General features: G+C 34.6%; 2 protein-coding genes across 4 annotated transcripts; both read left to right on the forward strand.

The window, feature by feature from the left end:
* Positions 1-5151: 5151 nt before the first annotated feature.
* Positions 5152-19401, forward strand: LOC114713702 (dihydrolipoyllysine-residue succinyltransferase component of 2-oxoglutarate dehydrogenase complex 1, mitochondrial). 3 transcript variants are annotated; one of them, XM_028898380.1, is made up of 15 exons: positions 5152-5258; positions 5581-5673; positions 5789-5866; positions 6483-6543; positions 6657-6684; positions 8086-8147; positions 15470-15544; positions 15662-15717; positions 15819-15863; positions 15976-16236; positions 16322-16416; positions 17543-17633; positions 17722-17832; positions 18247-18441; positions 18848-19401. In XM_028898380.1, exons 2-15 carry the CDS (start codon positions 5623-5625, stop codon positions 18917-18919), a joined length of 1281 nt encoding a protein of 426 aa, XP_028754213.1. In that variant the 5' UTR covers positions 5152-5258; positions 5581-5622; the 3' UTR covers positions 18920-19401. The 3 variants fall into 3 exon arrangements, with proteins under 3 accessions (XP_028754213.1, XP_028754212.1, XP_028754214.1); XM_028898379.1 differs by having other exon boundaries at positions 18864-19401; XM_028898381.1 differs by having other exon boundaries at positions 18892-18973.
* LOC114713703 (uncharacterized) lies at positions 8752-10207 on the forward strand. The gene is made up of 2 exons (XM_028898382.1): positions 8752-9674; positions 9995-10207. The coding sequence occupies exons 1-2, from the start codon at positions 8801-8803 to the stop codon at positions 10027-10029; spliced, it is 909 nt and encodes a 302-aa protein (XP_028754215.1). The 5' UTR covers positions 8752-8800; the 3' UTR covers positions 10030-10207.
* Positions 19402-20643: the final 1242 nt, after the last annotated feature.

A 20643-nucleotide genomic window follows, 5' to 3' on the forward strand; every position in this document is an offset into this window, starting at 1 on the left:
ATCACCACATCAAAGAATCTCTCTTCTTGTCCTATGAATCTCCACTTTCCAGTTTGCAAATGCTCTAATAAATATGTATCTTTATGCACTAATTTTCTCTTGCCATATTTTAGCTTTGCATTGAGGACAATACAAAATTTAAGTTTGGGAGAGGGGTTGATGAATTAAATCTTGATTTTCCAAAAATATGTCCTAATTCTTTTCAAATTACCTTATAACTAAGCTAATACACTCCTTGTTTTTATAAATAAAATAAATTATTCAAATGACACTTTATGCAATTATGAAATCCTACATATTCATTGCTGATTGTAATAAGGGTTAAGGTGCAATTTTAACAACAAAGTTTACCCGAAAGAGCATTAGGCACCATAAAGTTTATTTGGGTGCAAAAATATACATGAAGTTGTCAAAAGGGAGCATCTGGCATCATGCCGTTAACGTCCGTCAGTTTACCGTTAGAGGGGCCCAGAAAGTCAGTTTTAAGGTGCATTTTTAACAACAAAGTTTGCATCAAGGGGCATTAGGCACCATGAAATTTACTTGGGTGTAAAAATATGCATGAACTTTGTAAAAGGAAAAAAATAACAAAATTCTTCAACCTCCATAAACATCCATTAATTTTATTCTTTTTGGTCTCATCAAATGCTATATTTTCTCTCTATAAATTTCCACTTCCAAGCCGATCCATCTTTCTCTCATCATAGTCAACACGCATACTCTCTCTGTCATGTTGTTTTCTGAGCCTCCAAGCCTTTTATATGTATTTAAGCAAAACACATATTTCCCTTTTAGGATATAAGGTTCATTACTTGCACCCGAGTACTACCTCCAGTCCTTAATATAGGATCCAATGGACTAATTTGAGGAGATTAAAATAAATAAATAAATTACTTCAAATATTATATTATTTATTTATTTGACGCAATAGCATATAGTACATGATCTCTCTAAAATATTTATATGCATCATTAAATTATATATTAGCTTACAAGCCAAGAAAATTAATTTGGAGAAAAAACAATAAATATAATATTTTAAAGTAATTTATTTATTTATTTTTAATCTTCTCAAATTAGTCCATTGCATCCTATATTAAGGACTGGAGGTAGTACTTGGATGCAAGCAATTAACCTCATATCCTAGAAGGGAAAGATGTGTTTTGCTTAAATACATATAAAAGGCTTGGAGGCTCAGAAAACAACATGACAGAGAGAGTGTGCGTGTTGACTATGATGAGAGAAAGATGGATCGGTTTGGAAGTGGAAATTTATAGAGAGAAAATATAGCATTTGGTGAGACCAAAAAGAATAAAATTAATGGATGTTTATGGAGGTTGAAGAATTTTGTTATTTTTTTCCTTTTACAAAGTTCATGTATATTTTTACACCCAAGTAAATTTCATGGTGCCTAATGCCTCTTGATGCAAACTTCGTTGTTAAAAATGCACCTTAAAACTGACTTTCTGGGCTCCTCTAACAGTAAACTGACGGACATTAATGGCATGGTGCCAGATGCTCCTTTTTGACAACTTCATGTATATTTTTGCACCCAAATAAACTTTATGGTGCCCAGTGCTCTTTCGGGTAAACTTTATTGTTAAAATTGCACCTTAACCCTTGTAATAATTTGATTAATATTCTTAAGATTAGTAATTGAAATAGGTGAATTAATGTCTTGTGATTAGTATGCTATTCAATTTATTAATGTGAATAACTCCATGAGAGAAAAACCCTTGTTAGAAGGTATTTTGAACCTAATTTTTTCTTTGCTGGTGTATTTTTCACTTGTTTTAGTTTATTCTTCATAACTTGTTTTAATTCTTTTTACAATTTCCTAATTCATATGCAATTCTTTAAAATGATTGAGCATTCATATTCTAAACCCTTTTATCCCAAACACAAATCAAATTTATATTTTGTTCGTTGGTACCCCATTTGAGCCCAGCACTTTTCTTGAATTCTGTATTATAGCAAGTCTATATATATGTATATAACTCATTCTCATGACATCTTTTTGTGCAATTCATTAAAGTGAATTACTTTTTTTTGTATTATTACTATTGCTCTTATATAATATGGGTTAAAAAAAAGAAAAAGAGAGAGAGAAAGAGCAAGAAAAGAAAAAGAAAAAGATAATGATTCAAAAAAGGAAAAAAATTGCCAAAAAAAAGGAAGAAAATACCTCTTTATTTCTTATAATTAGCAACATATTTATCTTCTATGCACTATACATATAAAATAAAGATGTCATTTATTTTCTTCTGCGTGCATATTACTTACTGTACATCGTCTTTCATTCCATGTGAACTATTTCCAACATTACAAGCCACAAAGACTTCTTGATTTCTGAATACACATGTAATTGGGGATGATAAATTAGAATATTACAAGATTATGGTAGGGTAGCTAAATAAGTGAAACGAGTGAAATAAATACCCCATATAGGAGAAATGAGCGATACAAATATATTCTAAGTGCTCTCTCATGCTTTATTTCCATTAATTTAACTGAATATCTGTTTAATTTATTTGTATTAATTTATCCGTGACTCTTACTAATCCGAGGGATGTAATTGATTAGATTATTACTTTTGTACTCGAATATTGTCCAATTTTTTGTTTGCTAAGTTGATATGAATGATTTCACATTTTACTGCTATGCTCAAGAGTGCAAAGGTTTGAGTATGGGAGAATTTGATGTATCCCTATTTTATAATATATTTTTATATACAATTAAGAAATTTCATAATGTTTAAAATGTAATAGATACTCATAATTTGAATTTAGGAAATTATATAAATTAATTGGTTAAAAATGTATCTTTGCTTTGATTCCAGGGAATATTTTGTCATACAAAATATGGACTTCATGGAAACTACATTTGTGATAGCCACTTGGCATTAAAAGAGAATTTTTCAATTATCTAATTGAAAATTATCCAAAATATCTCTTATCTTCCACCATAAATTAAAGAGCTTGAATAATTAATTTTTTGTGGATAATTCTTTTATTGTATTTTGAATTCGAATAAATATTTTATTCATATATCCATTATCCATTTAATTTTTCAAATATCCATATCATCATCTTTATCCTCTTCCTAAGCCCTAACCTCAATTCATCCTACCACCATTTTTTTATTCAAATTTAAAATAGTATCCTTTTATCCAATATCATTTAAATTCAAAAGCTTTTCCTTTTGGTTGTCATGAAGATCACACCAAATCAAGATAATTCAAATGCATGTTCTATCTTTTGAATTCAAAATAAAATCCTTTTCCTCAAAGACAAGAGATCAACAAGATTATAAGATTCAAAATAAAATCCTTTTCCTCAAAGACAAGAGATCATCAAGATAATAAGATGACAGAAGATAAAAAATCTAGCTAGAAGTCTCAAGGGTTTCCTTATTCAACTAAGATGGATTCATGAGCTATAAAAGGAGATTAAGTGAGCATTGGATAAACAACGAAGCCATCTACACTACACAAGCACAATTATACACTTGGCTTCTTCTTGTGTCTAGTTGTTTCATTGTCTTCTTCTTATTATTTTCTTTTTATCATTATGATGTCATCTAGCCTGGTTGGTCCTCTTTATTCCTGTGGACAAGATGATGCAGCTTGAGTTTCTGTTTATATTAGAGAATTTGTTAGTTTTCATATTTTAACTCACGAGTACGTTGCTTTCATAAATTCCCAAGGTTAGGATTTCTATTTTTATGGATTGTTATTAAATTTGTGTTTCAGTGGAACAATTACATTTTGAAGTTTTCAATAAATATGTTTTCAGTTTCTTCATGATTCTCTAAATATTTATCTTTATGAATTTCTGTTTTGATTGGTACAAGTAGTTCATGTTTTAGAGTTTTTGATAGATAACTCTTTTCAAGGAACAAGATATAATTGTTTAATTGAATTCACAAGTTAAGTGATTTTTAATTGATTAATTAAAAGATAATTATATACTAGCTCTCTAGGTATATTTGTTAATTGGTTAATCACGACTTAGATGTTATTTAGAGTTTTATTTTGATATAGTAAGTTGTTTTTATATAAATTCCTTATCCTTTTGAGCCATAATGGCTATACATCAACATCTTTGAGAAGTGTATCATTTTGATAATTTCTTCAATTTTTTTTTTACTTTCTTTTAATTTTCATTATTTTTTCTTCTTTTTCTTAATTTATTTCCCTAAAAAATCAATCAAATTTTTTTCTACTCCTTCATTCTCTACATCACTTTTTTTAAAAAAGGTTTTTAAAATTTTAATGAAACTCCTCATGAAAAGAGATAATCTAAGTTGACCTTTATACTATATACTACTTCCGGTTTTTAATATAAGATCTTATTTAATTTTTATTTTGGTCCTAAATATAAGATCCCAATATATTTTGTCTCTCATATTTATACACTTTTTTCTAAGATAGTTCTTCTAACAATGATAATTCTAACCAACACACTTAATTAGTAAGGATATTTTGGGAAAGACAACACATATTTATTACAAATAACTAACTTAACTTCTTTCTTTAATCTCTCTAAATTAGTCAACTAGCTCTTATAATTAGGACCGGAAGTAGTATATTATATTTAATTTAGATAATTAATTCAAAAACTTATATGACGGGGCGATATGACGGGGCGATCAAAACTACAAGGACTTTGATCATTAGCTTCAAATCATAAGGACCACTTTGAAAATTGAGGGAAAGTTCAGGACAAAATTTTATTTTTACTTTCTTTTTCAACTTTTTGATGACTATTCTTCACAGAGGCTACTTATATTAGTAAAAAATATTTTTGTTCGAATACCTGAAAAGTATTTATTGAAGTTGACACGTAATTTCTTTAAAAGAAAAACGTATAACAGTTGTCATAATAACATGGATTAATATAATCTTTGTTTTTTAAGTTTATTTTTATTTTATCTTGTTCTCTCAAATTTAAGTCTCTTTGAAAACAAAATATTCCAAATATTTATTAAAATATAGGAACTAATATTTTAAATAAAAAAACTTAAAAACTAAAATTTATGTTTTAAAATTTAAAAAATTAAAATCAAAATGAAAAAAAATTTAAAACATCAAAACTTTGTACTAAGCCTCGTAATAATAATAACAATTATAATACCGATATTGGCCCAAGTATCCTAACTTGTAAGAGTACTTGTCGGCGGCCATCTGCTCTGTGTCCGTTTGACGATCAACCCTCCCATTTGATCGGCTTCTCCCTTTCTGTTCCGTTGGCCAATCAGGTCCCGCCTCTGCATCCTCCATCGAATCTCTCTACTTCCACCTTGTGTTCTAGCAACGTGTTTTCTCTCTCTTTTTTCTCCACTTTCTGCGTATCTTTTTTGTGTGGGAATTCGTAGAAATTTGAATCTGCATCTTGCAAAGCTGAACTGGGCTTTCCTAATTGAATCGCTTCGAGAGTTGGCTTTTTGTTCTTCAATTATCATTGATGTTGCTATGATGTACCCAAATATGTGTGTGTGTGTGTGTGTGTGTGTATGCTGCATTTTATGTCAGTAATTTCTTTGCTTTCCATGTTATTTAATTTTTGAATTGTCTTATCAGATTTCAAATTGAAAAGAGGAGGAGAAATCTGACAGTACAGACATGTTTGGGTTCATAAGGCGAAGAGTTGCTTCTGGCAGCTCGTCTCCTTTGGTAGGCACTTAGCTTTACTAAATTTGGGTAATTAGATTGAATTTTGGTTATGTTTGTGTGGAACCACAAATCGAAGTTGAGCTGGAGCCTCACACCAATTCTGCATTTATACCGGCTTCAGGGTCTCTCGTTTCAGAAAGTTCGGTCAAACCAATTGCTCCCGAGTCGATTTTCTTCCGTTTTGGAGAAAGAGGTATTTATACCTTTCATATATTATAATTTGCTTTTTAACTTCTTTTTATTCTTTAAAATAGAAGCTGCAAGTGATTACTCAAAATATATGAACATTTTTAGAACTACGCTTTATCCACTACATATATACAAGCGTTTAATCATGTCACTCTTTATCTCTGGCCCACTAAGTGTTCCGACCCTTTCTTTCCATTGCAAAATCTATTACGTAATGGATTTTTTCAAATTATAAAGTATGGCATTGGATTTCTTTTTCTTTGGTTTTTTTGCAAATAAAGTAAGGACATTATTTTACATTCCTCAAAGTGCTAGGGAGATTGGTGTACCTCTACCACACTAGTTATATATCAAAACATATTTTCAAGAATAGAATATCTCAAGCTTTTTCTGATCATTCAACATGAAGAAAGCTTTTAATGGTTGTTTGTTCTCATTTTATATGGTGATTTTTGTTTAACCGGATATTTTTTTTTTTTTTTTTGGGGTTTTTGAAAATGAGTGGTTGAAACATAGCCTCATTTTGCTGTTACTAGTTATAGTGTGGGCTGTCTAGAGGTTTGGGATTTACTTACTACTCAAATGTTCAAGTAAAGTTTTAAGACTTTTTTGGTTAACAGATCTTATATCTTTCTGGAGGATGTCAGAGTCTTCGGAATATCTGTCATTCAAGTTCAAGTGGTAAATTTGGGTGCATTTAATTTTTGTTTTTTTTGGGTCATGCTTTTAGCTCGAACTATAATTAATTACTCAACAGGTTTGAGAGTTAAAACATAAGCTATATTTTGGTGCAGGATGCGGGATCAATTTAAGGCCTATGAGGTTAGTGGTGCTGTATAATTGAGACTTTTTTTTGGGGGTTAAATTTAGGACTTTGTTCGGGCCTCTCCTAGTTATTCAAGCGCACTCTAGCTTGTCAAAGTTAGGACATTTTATTTTACAGTGATAGAAATTGAATCCCGTTTTCTGATGGGAGATACTATCTTTTCTTCCCAACAGTGCTAATCCCTTTTGGAATTAGGACGTCTTTCTGGTTCATATACTTGTAAGTGTTTCTATAAGGCTGTGTCAAATTCTCTGGACATGATTTTCTCAGAACTAATAAAATGAGATGGTGAGTCTGTACCTGGCTCATGAATTGTGATCACTGGTGCCCCTAATGGTCTTCTTTGCACTATTGAATATTTGAATTAGTTAGACTGTTGCATGTTGTCTTATAATTTCACTCCCTAACCATAGTTGGCTCTCTCATTGAAATCAATCATTCATTGCTAGTTATTATGGTTGATTGAACTGATTCCTATCTGCTTTGTCTTGCCGTAGCCATTGTGTGAATACCCATTTTCTCTGAATGGTTATTTCCCTTTTTGGGAAAGCCAACTTGGCTCTCCCTTTATTCCCCATTATTTAAGCGTAGCTATTCCTCCAGTTTGAACTCCTTCCTTGAGCTTGCGCCTGTATGAGTATAAAAGTAGTCTTTCGTCCAGTTATAGAGTATATTTGAAGAACCTTGCTCCAAGCTAATGATTGACCTACTCTCCATCTTCAGGGGGAGTTTGGTTATTATAGTGATCATATAAAATCTGCTGATTTAATTGCTGTCATCCTAAATTATCCTTTTAATTTTTTGTTATTTGATGGTCCTGACGTCTCCTATTTTAATGTAGTTTATTTTCGTTAGTGGTTTTATGGGATTCTAGTAGCAAATTCGGCACTGTGGTCTCCATAAGTATGTTGCTTGCTTAAGCTGATATTAATGTGAATTTGCACTCACATGACATGAACTTGCATCTGACGTTCATACAATTACTGAGTTCTGAGATTTTTCTGGTGTGATTGAAAGTATCAAATGTTCAAAGACAGAAATCTAAATGAGATCATTTGTTTACAGAAGAATAGGGGGGAATAACTGAAAGATGTTTAAGAAAGAATGAGAAAAGTCGGAAACTCTACTTATTTGTGATATATTGATTCATCTATTGTTAAACAAATTCTTTCACGAGACTTTGTCTAAGGTGGGTTGCAACGATGATGAATCTACTTGGTTATTTCCCCTCATCGCAGTGTTTCTTTTCTGTGCAAATATTTCATCTGAGGTTATTACGGCCAAGATTTTGTATCTGATTTAATTCTTCCTAAAGATTAATTTATGAGCAAGTGGGGTGCAAAAGTACATTCTACTTATTATTATTGGTATAATTCTCATTGCTGCATGGAATGCAGGGAGCTTTATTTTCAAGAGATTGCAGGGCAAACATGGAGGCGCTCCTTTTCTTCAGATAATGGTGAGTTATTGACATGTCTCTCCCAACTTTTGATTTATACAATTTTCTTAGTTTGTTCATCAGTTTTCTTTTGAAAATGACACTGATAGTACTGGGTAACACCAGCAGTTCAGGTTCTAGGATAATTGCTGAAACAAAATGTTGGCTATTCAGTCTCTATTGGGCCTTGGGCCATGCAGATGTGTGCAAATCTGTGTGATTCTTTCTTTTAAATTTCTGTTTATTAGAGAGATCATGATTCCTTTCCTGATATATCTTAGGATTTGATTTAGACTCCTAGAATCTCGGCCTGATCCTAGTATCTTGCCTAATCCCTAAAATCCCGGCCTAATCTCCTCATTCATTGAGGGAATTGTATCTATTTAAGTCTGCCATTCTATTCGAATAAAGTACAACTTCAGAATCATTAGATTCTTCATGGTATCAGAGCAGAGATGATCCGGTTTGGAATGGGCTTCAACAATGATGGCCAAAACAACCCTAGGGTTTCCGTAAACAGCCAATCAGGGCCAATGGCAACAGTGACTGGTTCTACCAGCCACCAAAATTCGATCGGATTGATGGCAACAGCAACTGGTTCTACCAGCCACCAAAACCTGATCGAGTCAAGCCCTACATCTATCACAATTCATCGGCTCAACGGTGAAAATTATATGCAATGGTCATCTAGTGTTCGGTTATATATTATGGGCAAAGGCAAATATGGATACTTGATTGGTTCTGTCCAGAAACCAGCCGAAGGTGATGAAAAGTATCCTACTTGGGAAGCTGAAAATTCCATGGTGCAAGCTTGGTTGATAAACTCCATGACAACTGAAATCAGTGCTCACTTCACATTTTTCCAGACTGCAAAAGAGGTCTGGGACGCTGCAAGGGACATGTTCGCTGCACTGAAGAACAAAGCTGCCATTCTAGAAATAGAAAGATTTCTTCATGATTTCAAAAAGGGAAGTCTTTCTATAACCCAGTACTACACTGACCTAGTCATTCAATGGCAACAGCTGGACATGTATGAATCTTATGATTGGAAGTGTACTGGAGATGCAGCTCTCTATGCAAAGATAAAAGAAGAGAAAAGGGTCTTTAAGTTCCTACTCGGATTGGATGACAGGTTTGAAGAAGTCCGAGGAAGAATAATGGGACTCAGCACATTGCCACCTCTAAGGGAAGTATTCTTCACTGTTAGGAATGAAGAAAGCAGAAAAAGACTTACTTCCACCGAATTGAGGAATGAACCAAGTCAACCGAATGCCCTTATGTCAAAAGGGGGTCCCCAAGATGACTCCAGAAAACAGAGCAAATGGTGCGACCATTGCAGAAAAAGAGGCCACACTAGAGAGGTGTGTTGGAAACTACATGGGAAACCTTTGAAAAAAGGGAGACAGGATGGCCGAGGCTTTGTTGGAACAACTGATAACAAGAAAGAACCAGAATTCAGCAAAGAAGAACTGAATCTACTCAGAAAATTCCTGGAAAAACATGATGCCCAGGAAACAACCCTTGCTGCAGGTTATGTTGCCCACACAGGTAAAACCATATTAGCACTAAAAGCTGACATACATCATTCAAGACTCTGGATTGTGGATTCAGGTGCAATAGATCATATGACTGGGAACAAAGAACTTTTGACCGAAATAAGACCATGTCCCATAAATATCTATGTTAAAGTGGCTGATGGTAAAGCCTTAAAGGTTGAGGGCCTTGGAATCGCATATATAACCCCAGAAATAATTCTGCATAATGTCTTTTATACCCCTGGATTGAAATGCAGTCTACTTTCTGTAATTACTATTACTCAAAATCAGAATTATGATGTTCATTTCACTGCTACTCAATGTGTTTTTCAGGATCTGAAGCGAGGGAAGATGATTGGCACAGCTAAGATCCTAGAAGACCTCTACTGTTTGGAAGTTCAAGAGAATCAACACAAAGGAAATATCATCAAGTCTGTGACACATTCCTCTGTTTTTTCTGCTACTTCAGAAAATAAAGATGCTTTGTTATGGCATTATAGACTAGGGCATCCTCATTTTCATTATTTGTCCAAGTTATTTCCTCAATTTTCAAACAAGAATGATTTATCTTTCATGTGTGAAGTCTGTCAGCTCTCAAAACAAACCAAAGCAACTTATAAACCTCACTCACATCAATGCACAAAGCCTTTTAATCTTATTCACAGTGACATATGGGGGCCATCTCGCCTACCTTCTCTCACTCATGCTAAATGGTTTGTTACATTCATTGATGATCACACACGACTTACCTGGGTATTCCTAATGAAAGAAAAATCTGACCTACCTGCTACTTTCATCAAATTTCACAAAATGATCCTAACTCAGTTTCAAACCCAAATTCTTACCCTGAGAAGTGATAATGGACGAGAGTACATGTGCCAAACCCTACAAAAATACCTTCAGGAACATGGGATTATTCATCAAACTAGCTGTGTTGACACCCCACAACAGAATGGGACTGCTGAACGCAAGAACCGTCACTTATTAGAGGTTACCAGATCTCTTATGTTTACACATAATGTCCCTAAACAGTATTGGGGAGAAGCTCTCCTTACTGCCGTTCACTTGATCAACCGACTCCCATCCAAAACCCTTGATTTCCAAACGCCAGTAAACCTTCTCACCAAAACCTATCCCTCTAACTCCCTTACCCGTGACCTTCCCCTGCGAGTTTTTGGATGTGTAGCATATATTTATCACAACCATGGCAGTAAACTTGACCCAAGAGCCCTAAAGTGCATCTTTTTAGGCTATTCTTCTACCCAACAGGGGTATAAATGCTACTCTCCATCCCTACGTAAGTTCTTTGTCACTATGGATGTTCAATTTGATGAGACCCAAGCCTACTATCCAAAATCTCCCATTCAGGGGGAGAATTTCAGAGAATGGGAGCTTTTACACCCACAACACACCCAACCTACCATACCTACCAATGCTGCCACACTAGAAACAGACACTTCCACACCAGAACCAGAAGTTTCTACACCTGACACACCCACAACAGAACCTGGAATGCCCCTAACAGCACCTCCTACACCTGTACCTGATCCTCAACAGCATTCTGTACCTCCAGAAACAGACTTTAACACTAGTTCTGATCCACCTGAAACCAACCTGAATACACTTAACCCTAGCATGATGCCTAACAATGCAGTACAGGACAGTGATGATGACCAAACAGATGCAGATTCTGATAAGGAGCATGAGGCAAACAGTAGAGGTTCTTCGGGTTCTGGGCAAAGCCAAGAATCAACCCAACCTGAGGATCTTGGATGGCCCATTGCACTTAGAAAAGGGGTAAGGAAGTGTACTCAACACCCTATCAGCCATTTTGTATCCTATGATAAGCTATCACCATGCATGAGGACTTTTGTTACTAGCATTGACAGGGACCAAATTCCCAGAACTTTTGATGAAGCTGCCATGGATCCTAAGTGGAAGGCAGCTATAGATGAGGAGCTGCAAGCACTTGATAAAAATCAGACTTGGAAGATTGTCAGCCTCCCACATGGAAAGAAGGCAGTGGGGTGCAAATGGGTCTTCACTATTAAATATAATCCAGATGGGTCTATAAGCAAGTTTAAAGCTCGACTAGTGGCTAAAGGTTTTTCTCAAACAGAAGGGATTGATTATCAAGAAACATTTGCACCAGTGGCGAAACTAAACACTATAAGGATACTGTTGTCCTTAGCAGCCAACCTTGATTGGCCCCTTCACCAACTTGATGTTAAGAATGCTTTTCTAAATGGGGATCTCGAGGAAGAAGTGTATATGAGAATTCCTGAGGGACTAGCAGAACATGGAAATCTGAAAGCTGCATGCAGACTGTATAAATCCCTTTATGGTCTCAAACAGTCTCCAAGGGCATGGTTCGAAAAATTCACGAAGGTAGTGAAGAAATCTGGTTATATGCAGTGCCAATCAGATCATACATTATTTGTCCGACATTCAGAAAGAAAGGTGTCTATCCTAATTGTGTACGTAGATGACATTGTTATAACCGGAAATGACAGCAAGAAAATAGCAAGATTAAAGAAGATTTTGGCAGCAGAATTTGAGGTGAAAGACTTGGGGAGTCTAAGGTATTTTCTTGGAATGGAGATTGCCAGATCAAACAAAGGGATCTCAATGTCACAAAGAAAGTACACGCTAGACCTACTTAAAGAAACTGGCATGTTGGGAGCTAAACCATCATCAACACCTATGGATCCCTCGGTCAACCTTGAATACAAAACAGATGGTGTACCAGTTGATGCAGAAAGGTACAAACGATTGGTAGGAAAACTTATCTACCTATCACATACAAGACCAGATATTAGCTATGCAGTGGGAGTGGTTAGTCAATTCTCTTCACAACCACAAGAACAACACATGGAAGCAATATATACTATCCTTAGATACTTGAAAATGACACCTGGAAGAGGGGTTTTCTTCAAAAAGGGAGAGTCAAAAGACATAATAGTATATACAGATGCAGACCATGGAAGATCTCTTGTTGATAGAAGGTCAACAGGGGGGTACTTTACATTTGTTTGGGGTAATTTGGTAACTTGGAGGAGCAAAAAGCAAACTGTGGTTTCTAGAAGCAGTGCAGAAGCTGAGTTAAGGGCACTAGCTAATGGTGTTTGTGAAGGAATATGGATCATACGTGTCCTAAAAGAAATTAGAATCAGTGTTAATATCCCAATTAAGTTATGGTGTGACAGCATGTCAGCACTACAAATGGTTCATAACCCTGTGCACCACGATAGAACAAAGCATGTTGACATTGATCGGCATTTTATAAAGGAGAAGATTGAATCAAAAATCATTGACCTATCTCATATAAATTCTGGGTCACAAGTTGCTGATGTCCTTACAAAGCCACTAGATCGAGGCAAGTTCGAAAAATTTAGAGACAAGCTGGGAATGTTTGATATCTACATTCCAGCTTGAGGGGGAGTGTTGGCTATTCAGTCTCTATTGGGCCTTGGGCCATGCAGATGTGTGCAAATCTGTGTGATTCTTTCTTTTAAATTTCTGTTTATTAGAGAGATCATGATTCCTTTCCTGATATATCTTAGGATTTGATTTAGACTCCTAGAATCTCGGCCTGATCCTAGTATCTTGCCTAATCCCTAAAATCCCGGCCTAATCTCCTCATTCATTGAGGGAATTGTATCTATTTAAGTCTGCCATTCTATTCGAATAAAGTACAACTTCAGAATCATTAGATTCTTCACAAAATGTGTTTCTTCCATCAATACTGTCGGTTCTATGTCATTCTTTGCGGCTCTTCCATGCATTATGTCCTTTACTTTTGGCTTTCCTTGCTTATTTAACTTGGCCAAGAAAACATCATCGGCCTTTAAAGGTTTCCATTGGCCCACTGGATCATGTAAAATTATTGCTACCCTCCAAGAATAATTTCAGAGTCTATGGGCCTGGTTGTTTTCTTGTTTTGTGAACAATTTTTTTTTTTAAACTTGTTTTGTTGTTAATTTTTAATTAAGTATTTTGTAAAATCAAAAATAGAAATCTGTTTTTTAAAAACAGAAACCTCAAAACAACTTTCACATGTTTTATGTTTTCTATTTTTTTGTTCTTCTTTGTTATTTTTCTTAATTCTCCATTTTTACTTGCGGTCCTGCTCCCTACTTTGTTTTTCGTGCTCAATATGTCGTTTGTTTCTCAGTTCTCCAACTCACCGTCTGTCATCGTTGCACTCTCTAATTTCTCTCTCACCTTCAATTAGTTCTCCAAATTGATTTTCAAAACCATTGTTCTAAACAAATTTTTATGTTTTTCTTTTTTTGTTTTCAAATGCAATTTTTTGGAACAATTATCCAAACATTTTTTTTTTAAACTTGTTTTATAAACAAGCAAACAAAGCCTAAATTACTTGGCTTTTCATTTCCTTCTTCACTGTCAACTTCACTTTCTTTCCTCTTTTAATCATCTTTTTGATAGTGAACTTTCTAGAATCAATCCTCCTTTTGAATCTGTTCTGCATGAACTGCAAAGTGCTCATCTTCAAAAATGTTGGTCTGCATCTGGCTCTTAAGCTTCGACTTCAGACTGAAAAGGACTGCTGCAAGTTTTGCTTGCCGCTCCTGCTTTCACTTCATGGACTTTTGCCATTTAACAACTCCACTATCCTCATTTTGTGCTCAAGCTAGCTGACTTGCCTTCAACCCACAACTTCTTTTCCCCATTTGTGGAAATGAAGCTGCTTTGTTGCTGAACACGCTTTTATTCAAGTCAAATGACCCTGTTGAACTTGTAAATCCTCCTATTTGCACTAACAGACATATGATTGAGTCTTTCTAAATATCTTAACAAACCAACAGACTGGAATTTAACTACTAATGCTAACTAATAGGATTAATACAATGTTTGGTCCTTAGTTTGTGCTCACATTGGTTTTGATCCCTATAGTTTCAAACAATAGGTGTCCCTCAAGTTTCTTTCTGTCTATAATGTTTGTCCCTATATTTTAATAAGAACTGGACCAATTTGCCTCTTAAGGGACCAAAACAAAAGTGAGGACAAATTATAAGGACCAAACATTGTATCAACTTTACTAATGTAATTCCCATAGAACAAGATTTGTTTTAACTACTATCTTGGTGGTTGTTGATGTACTTCGAATAGGTCTTTTCAAAGTAGGATTTTGAATTTGACATTTTTCAGTCAAATTATAGTAAAAGGAAATTAGATTTTGAATGCAGCTAAATATTGTCAATGTTAAACATCAATATTTGTAGTTAAGCATGTTCCCATGATTACTATGATCAGCTTCCCCAATAAAGGATGACCTAAAATATATAGGGGCCCGTTTAAAATAGCTTATACGTATAGCTTTCCAATTTTGATTTACGAAATACGAGGTAATTATGTGAGAGAAGTTTTGTCTCGACTTACGTGAAACATGCTTATATAAGTGATGCCAAACAAGCCCTAGGCCATTTGTTGTTTTAGCATATCCAATTTGAGCCAAACAGAAATGATGAGAAGATATGTGCTGTGTGTTTATGATTCTGTTAAATGAAAGCTAACTCAGAGTGGTGATATGATTTATTCTTTCATGGTTCCTGACATCACAAGTTAAGCCAAAATACTGAGATGATTATACTTTGATGCGTGCAATTCCCAAAAATAATAACTAATAACTAGACCAGATACTGAGACAATTTGTTTTTTAGGCAAAACCAAACAGAAATGAGATGATTTCATCTTAAAATTTATTATGCTTGTGTGTTTATCTTATTTCAGCTTTATTTTCTTGTTGCTTAAAGTTGATGAATTGTTGCTATATGTTTGATATAGGAGATCTGGTTGATGTTGTGGTCCCTCCATTGGCTGAATCTATCTCTGACGGCACTCTAGCAAACTTTTTGAAAAGTATGTTAACTAACATTGTCTGTCTGTTCTTTTTCCCCTCAAATAGTTAAATGAATATCCTTTGTATATTTTACTAATTAATTGTTCTTGCTGTTTGACTCTGCTTCATGGGATCAGAACCAGGTGATAGTGTTAAAGTTGATGAACCGATTGCACAAATTGAGACAGATAAGGTGCCCAGCTGAAGCAATATATTAGTTTTTGTGAAGGTTTTACCTGATTCCAAAATATTTAACATGTAATTTTGCTGCTTTATTTTACATTTTCTTATTAGGTGACAATTGATGTTACTAGTCCTGAGTCGGGCGTGATTCAGAAGGTACTATTTGATTGGCTCAATTTCCTTTTTCAAATCAATCATATTATTTTTGTCCTTTTTTGTTGTTGCATATATGTTGAAATTGTCCTCTGGTTCATTTAATGATTCTCAGCTTCTAGCCAATGAAGGGGATACCGTTGAACCAGGTAATAAGATAGCAATCATTTCAAGGTCTGCTGAAGCAACAACTCATGTTGCCCCATCTGAAAGTGTATCTGAGAAACCTGCTCCTCACCCAACCCAAAAGACAAAAGAGGAGATGAAAGCACCTAAAGTTGAAGCTGCCCCTACAACAGAGAAGCCTAAAGCGCCCTCTCCTCCACAGCACTCTCCCACAGAGCCGCAGCTTCCCCCTAAGGAAAGAGAAAGACGAGTGAGTCATTGTGGTTATAGTAATAATTATACCTAAGTACTGCTGAGCACTTAACGTTACTTTACGTCTTCACTCATGTATAAAGGTTCCTATGACAAGACTTCGAAAGCGGGTTGCTACTCGGTTGAAAGATTCCCAAAACACCTTTGCATTGCTGACAACATTCAATGAAGTTGACATGTAAGTTATATTGTTTGTCAGGTTGTGACACAAGCTTCTGATGTACAATCACCTCTGGTGATGCAGACTTTTGAAATTTCAATTTTTGATCTCTTACTTTTTATTATAATGATGAGATAAAATATATTCTATTAAGAAATTGAGGAAAATGAAAAGTAAACCACCCCAAAAAGGTAAAATTTTCCCTTCTTTCGAGAGGCGGGTTTCACCCAGCCGCTACTGCTGTTTCCCCCCCTCTTTCCACTCCCCTTTGGTCTCCCCTTTTTAATCCATCTGCAGCTCTTGTCTTTTTCCTTCAAGCTCACTCAGTGTCTGGGACTGTTTTCACTTGGGTCTGCTTTCCTTTATCTTTTCGCTATCTGCTTTAGGTCCTAGCAAAAAGACCCATTAAGACCGGGTCCATCATATATTATTTATGGTCATGGATCTTCTTCCTTATGTGAACTTATTGATAAGAAGTCATGTTTTCCTCTTCTCAATCCATGTTAATCTGCATATACTGCTAAATCTTATCTGTTACCTTGTATAAATAGGCTCTGAGCCTTGTGGTATGTACAAAGTTTAAAGTGAGCCACATAAAATAATACTACCTCCGGTCTTAATATAAGATCCCGTTTGACTTTTTGTTTGGTCCTAATTATAAAACCCCAATCCATTTTGTCTCTCATATTTATGCATTTTTTTCCAAGATAGTCCTTCTAATAATGATAGTTCTAGCCAATACACTTAATTAGCAAGGATATTTTAGGAATGACAACACTTATTTATTACAAATAACTAATTTAACTTACTTCCTTAATCTCCTCAAATTAGTCAACTGGGTCTTATAATTAGGACCGGAGGTAGTAATATTTATCATTGTCATCAAAGTTTTTATTTCTACAAAAAAATATTTATCATCACCATCACCACCACTATTGTTTAAGGATTTTATATTTTCCAAGAATCATTTCACATTAACATTATTAAATATGAAATGATAAAGTGAAGTGAATTCTGTGCATATGAAGGCCTATGTAGACAGAAAAGGCTGACTTTCTCCTGTGACTATCGATTGAGCGTGGAGACCTTGAGAATATTAAATTACGCGTCATTTTTTTCCTGATTACTCTGCTCCCTATGGTAGGACTAACTTGATGAAGCTCCGTGCTGATTACAAGGATGTTTTTGTTGAAAAGCATGGAGTCAAATTGGGACTAATGTCTGGGTTTGTTAAAGTATAATTTCAATGTATTGAATTATTGAGTTGTATTCGCTGAGCATTTTTGCTTATTTTCTCATGTGTGTATGCTTTTTCTGTTTCAGGCTGCTGTGAATGCACTTCAGCATCAACCAATAGTAAATGCTGTCATTGATGGCGATGATATAATATACAGAGATTATATAGATATCAGCGTAGCTGTTGGCACTTCAAAGGTTTTGAATAACCATTTTACCCTATATGCGGTCACCTTTTACTATAAACCTTTGGGGTTGGATTTGTCCATGCGTTGGTGAAACTTGATAGCTTGTCTAAGATAGCTTTTAAAATAATTTTATCAATGGTTGCTGTCATGTCTATTCAGCTGAAGTAGTATATAAATGGTTGGATCTGTAGTTTAACACTTAAACATGGTCATCCATCTGTGGTATGTGAATATGTTACTTTGTTGCACGATACGGTGATATAGGGTAACAGACTGAAATATTGTTTTTGTCGTTCACTTCATGAATCAAGTAATCTACTTACTTCTTAACACTGAACTTGTATTTTATGCTCGACTATGAAGATGACTAATGTGCCCTGGTGCTTTTTAACTACAGTGACAATATTCTTTCTTTTGTTTCCAGGGCCTTGTTGTACCAGTTATTCGTAATGCTGATAAGTTGAACTTTGCGGAAATAGAAAAGGAGATAAATAATTTTGCAAAAAAGGCAAATAATGGGACTTTATCAATTGATGAGATGGCTGGAGGCACTCTTACAATATCGAATGGTGGTGTTTATGGGAGCCTTTTGAGTACCCCGATAATCAATCCCCCTCAGGTTTGGCAGCATAAGATTTCCGAATATGCATATTAAATTTCTTGCCTTGCAAAATATGATGGTACTTAATCATTGACAGCATGTTCTTTTCTAATTACTCTCTAGTTGACACCATATGGGATGGGATAAATGCACCCCTTTCATGTCATTTACATTAAAACAAACGGTTCTTTTTTTTTTTTTTGGCCAAGACATGAAAAAACAATTCTAGGCGATATTTATCATGCATTTTGGCGTCCTTAACATGCAGCTACAACTTTCCCAACATCTTTCCAATTGGGACCTGATCACTGGGACAAGTGTAATTTGAAATATCCAGCTAATCTTTTTGAGTTATTGTCAGTAAATAGTTCTGGATCATGTGAACAAAATTTGGTGTTGATATGTTGAAAGAAATCTGATGCAGCTACTGTTTTTGGCAGTCTGCAATTCTGGGTATGCACTCTATAGTGACCCGTCCAATGGTGGTTGGAGGTGAAGTAGTCCCAAGGCCAATGATGTATGTTGCTCTAACATATGATCATAGATTGATTGATGGAAGAGAAGCAGTCTTCTTTTTGCGTCGAATCAAAGATGTTATTGAGGATCCTCGCAGGCTTCTGCTCGACATATGAAGCACCCCTCAAATTTATTGGAAAATTAAACACAAGATTCAGGCATAACAGACAAATTGGTTTTCCAACCTTTATTGCTGGTTCTTGGATTGTTGTAGGTCATAATTTAAAAATTTATGGAGGGCAAATGCTTTGGGATCGTATACCTAATTCAGCATGTCCTCATCATTCTTCTGGCTATAAGTATTTTCCACCTTTTTCCCTGGCTTACTGAGAGTATCCGGCTCTAAGCTGATGCGGAACTTCAACGATTGTTCAAAGTAATAACGAGATTCTTTTTGTATACATCAATGCTACAATACAAATCCGGTTCGGATAATTTTCAAGTACATTTGGTGATTCCTAATCCTTGTTTGTTTAACTTGGTTTGCCTTAGTTTTGCCGGGACCGTTGGCTGCTTGTTCAAATTGAAATTACTAAAATTATGATTTTAGTGAAAGCAGCTGCATTCACCAAAACCAAAACCATGGTTATGGTATTTTCTAACATAGAATTATTCATTTAAGTCATTTCCGTAAGTAAATCATACGAGTTTCGATCTCAGTCATCAATTACTGCCTTTTGGATTCACAACAAAATCAATGAACGAAACTATCATGTTTCTGTTTCATTCTTGTCATGTCATTTTATCCGCCGTCTATTACGAAGCTGGACTGTCGTTTCTTGAACTGTGGTAACCTGAAATGAAAGCTACTTTAATTGGGTTTTGTTGATATATAGTGTGTAACAACAACAAAAGTGCAGAGAAAATGTGAAAATAAATGAAACGACAACTCTGTGCTTGTGATACGGCCATTAATTGAAATGTGATATGCTATAAATATTTCACAAGAAGTCGAATGAGTTTAGGTGCTTATTACAGTGATTCGATATGGGAGGTTCAGATTTACTTTTTTTTTTAATTATTATTTTAATGGATAGAGAATCTAAAATAAAGATAATTTTTTAACTACAATTTTTTTTAAAAAGATACTTTTTATTTAAATCATCCCAAATCTGATGAGCTTCATGAGCACCCAAAACAGTCATCAATAAATCATTATATATACTCCCTCTGGTCTTATTGATAAGCTTCAAATTTGAGAAAAAGTGTGATCTATTTTATAAGTTTTAATTTGAGTTTGTGTTAACATTTAATGTATTTTTTTAATGTTGCTTTTAATTATTTTTCTCTTATTGAATTTTTCCACATATTTTCTTTCATCATTTTTCTCATTTATCATAAAAGTATATTTGAAAATAAAAGTTTATTTCTAACTTATTTATTGTTTTTAACTAATTATTCGTTATCCGTGAATTAGTTATTTGAAGCTTATAATAAGCATAAGGGGAAGTAATTAATTCGCCTCAGATTTGCCACCTATTGCAAAAAATATGCAAGCATGTTTAGTTTGTGATATCATAGCAACGGGAATGAACTTAACGAATTATCTCTCGACGCATTCCTGTACGGTTAGTCAATGCAAAGTTTCCTTCAATTTCCCCACGAAACGGTCAACGAGAATAAGTGTAACTGTGTAAACCAAAATACCAATAATAGCAAACTTCAAAAAATAAGTAGAGAATATCCTTTAAAAGACAATTAAAT

The sequence above is a fragment of the Neltuma alba genome, unplaced genomic scaffold (assembly GCF_004799145.2).
Source record: "Neltuma alba isolate B1F8T4 unplaced genomic scaffold, ASM479914v2 tig00011447_pilon, whole genome shotgun sequence".
Classification (NCBI taxonomy): Eukaryota; Viridiplantae; Streptophyta; class Magnoliopsida; order Fabales; family Fabaceae; genus Neltuma; species Neltuma alba.

Bases quoted from the DNA above. Each gene is read 5' to 3' on its own strand.
- LOC114713702 (XM_028898379.1), top strand. From the start codon at position 5,623: ATGTTTGGGTTCATAAGGCGAAGAGTTGCTTCTGGCAGCTCGTCTCCT. The intron at 5,867-6,482 runs GTATTTATACCT...TTTGGTTAACAG, and splicing joins CTTCCGTTTTGGAGAAAGAG to ATCTTATATCTTTCTGGAGG. The intron at 18,442-18,863 runs GTTTGGCAGCAT...TGTTTTTGGCAG, and splicing joins CGATAATCAATCCCCCTCAG to TCTGCAATTCTGGGTATGCA.
- LOC114713703 (XM_028898382.1), top strand. From the start codon at position 8,801: ATGCAATGGTCATCTAGTGTTCGGTTATATATTATGGGCAAAGGCAAA. The intron at 9,675-9,994 runs GTAAAACCATAT...TGTGTTTTTCAG, and splicing joins AGGTTATGTTGCCCACACAG to GATCTGAAGCGAGGGAAGAT.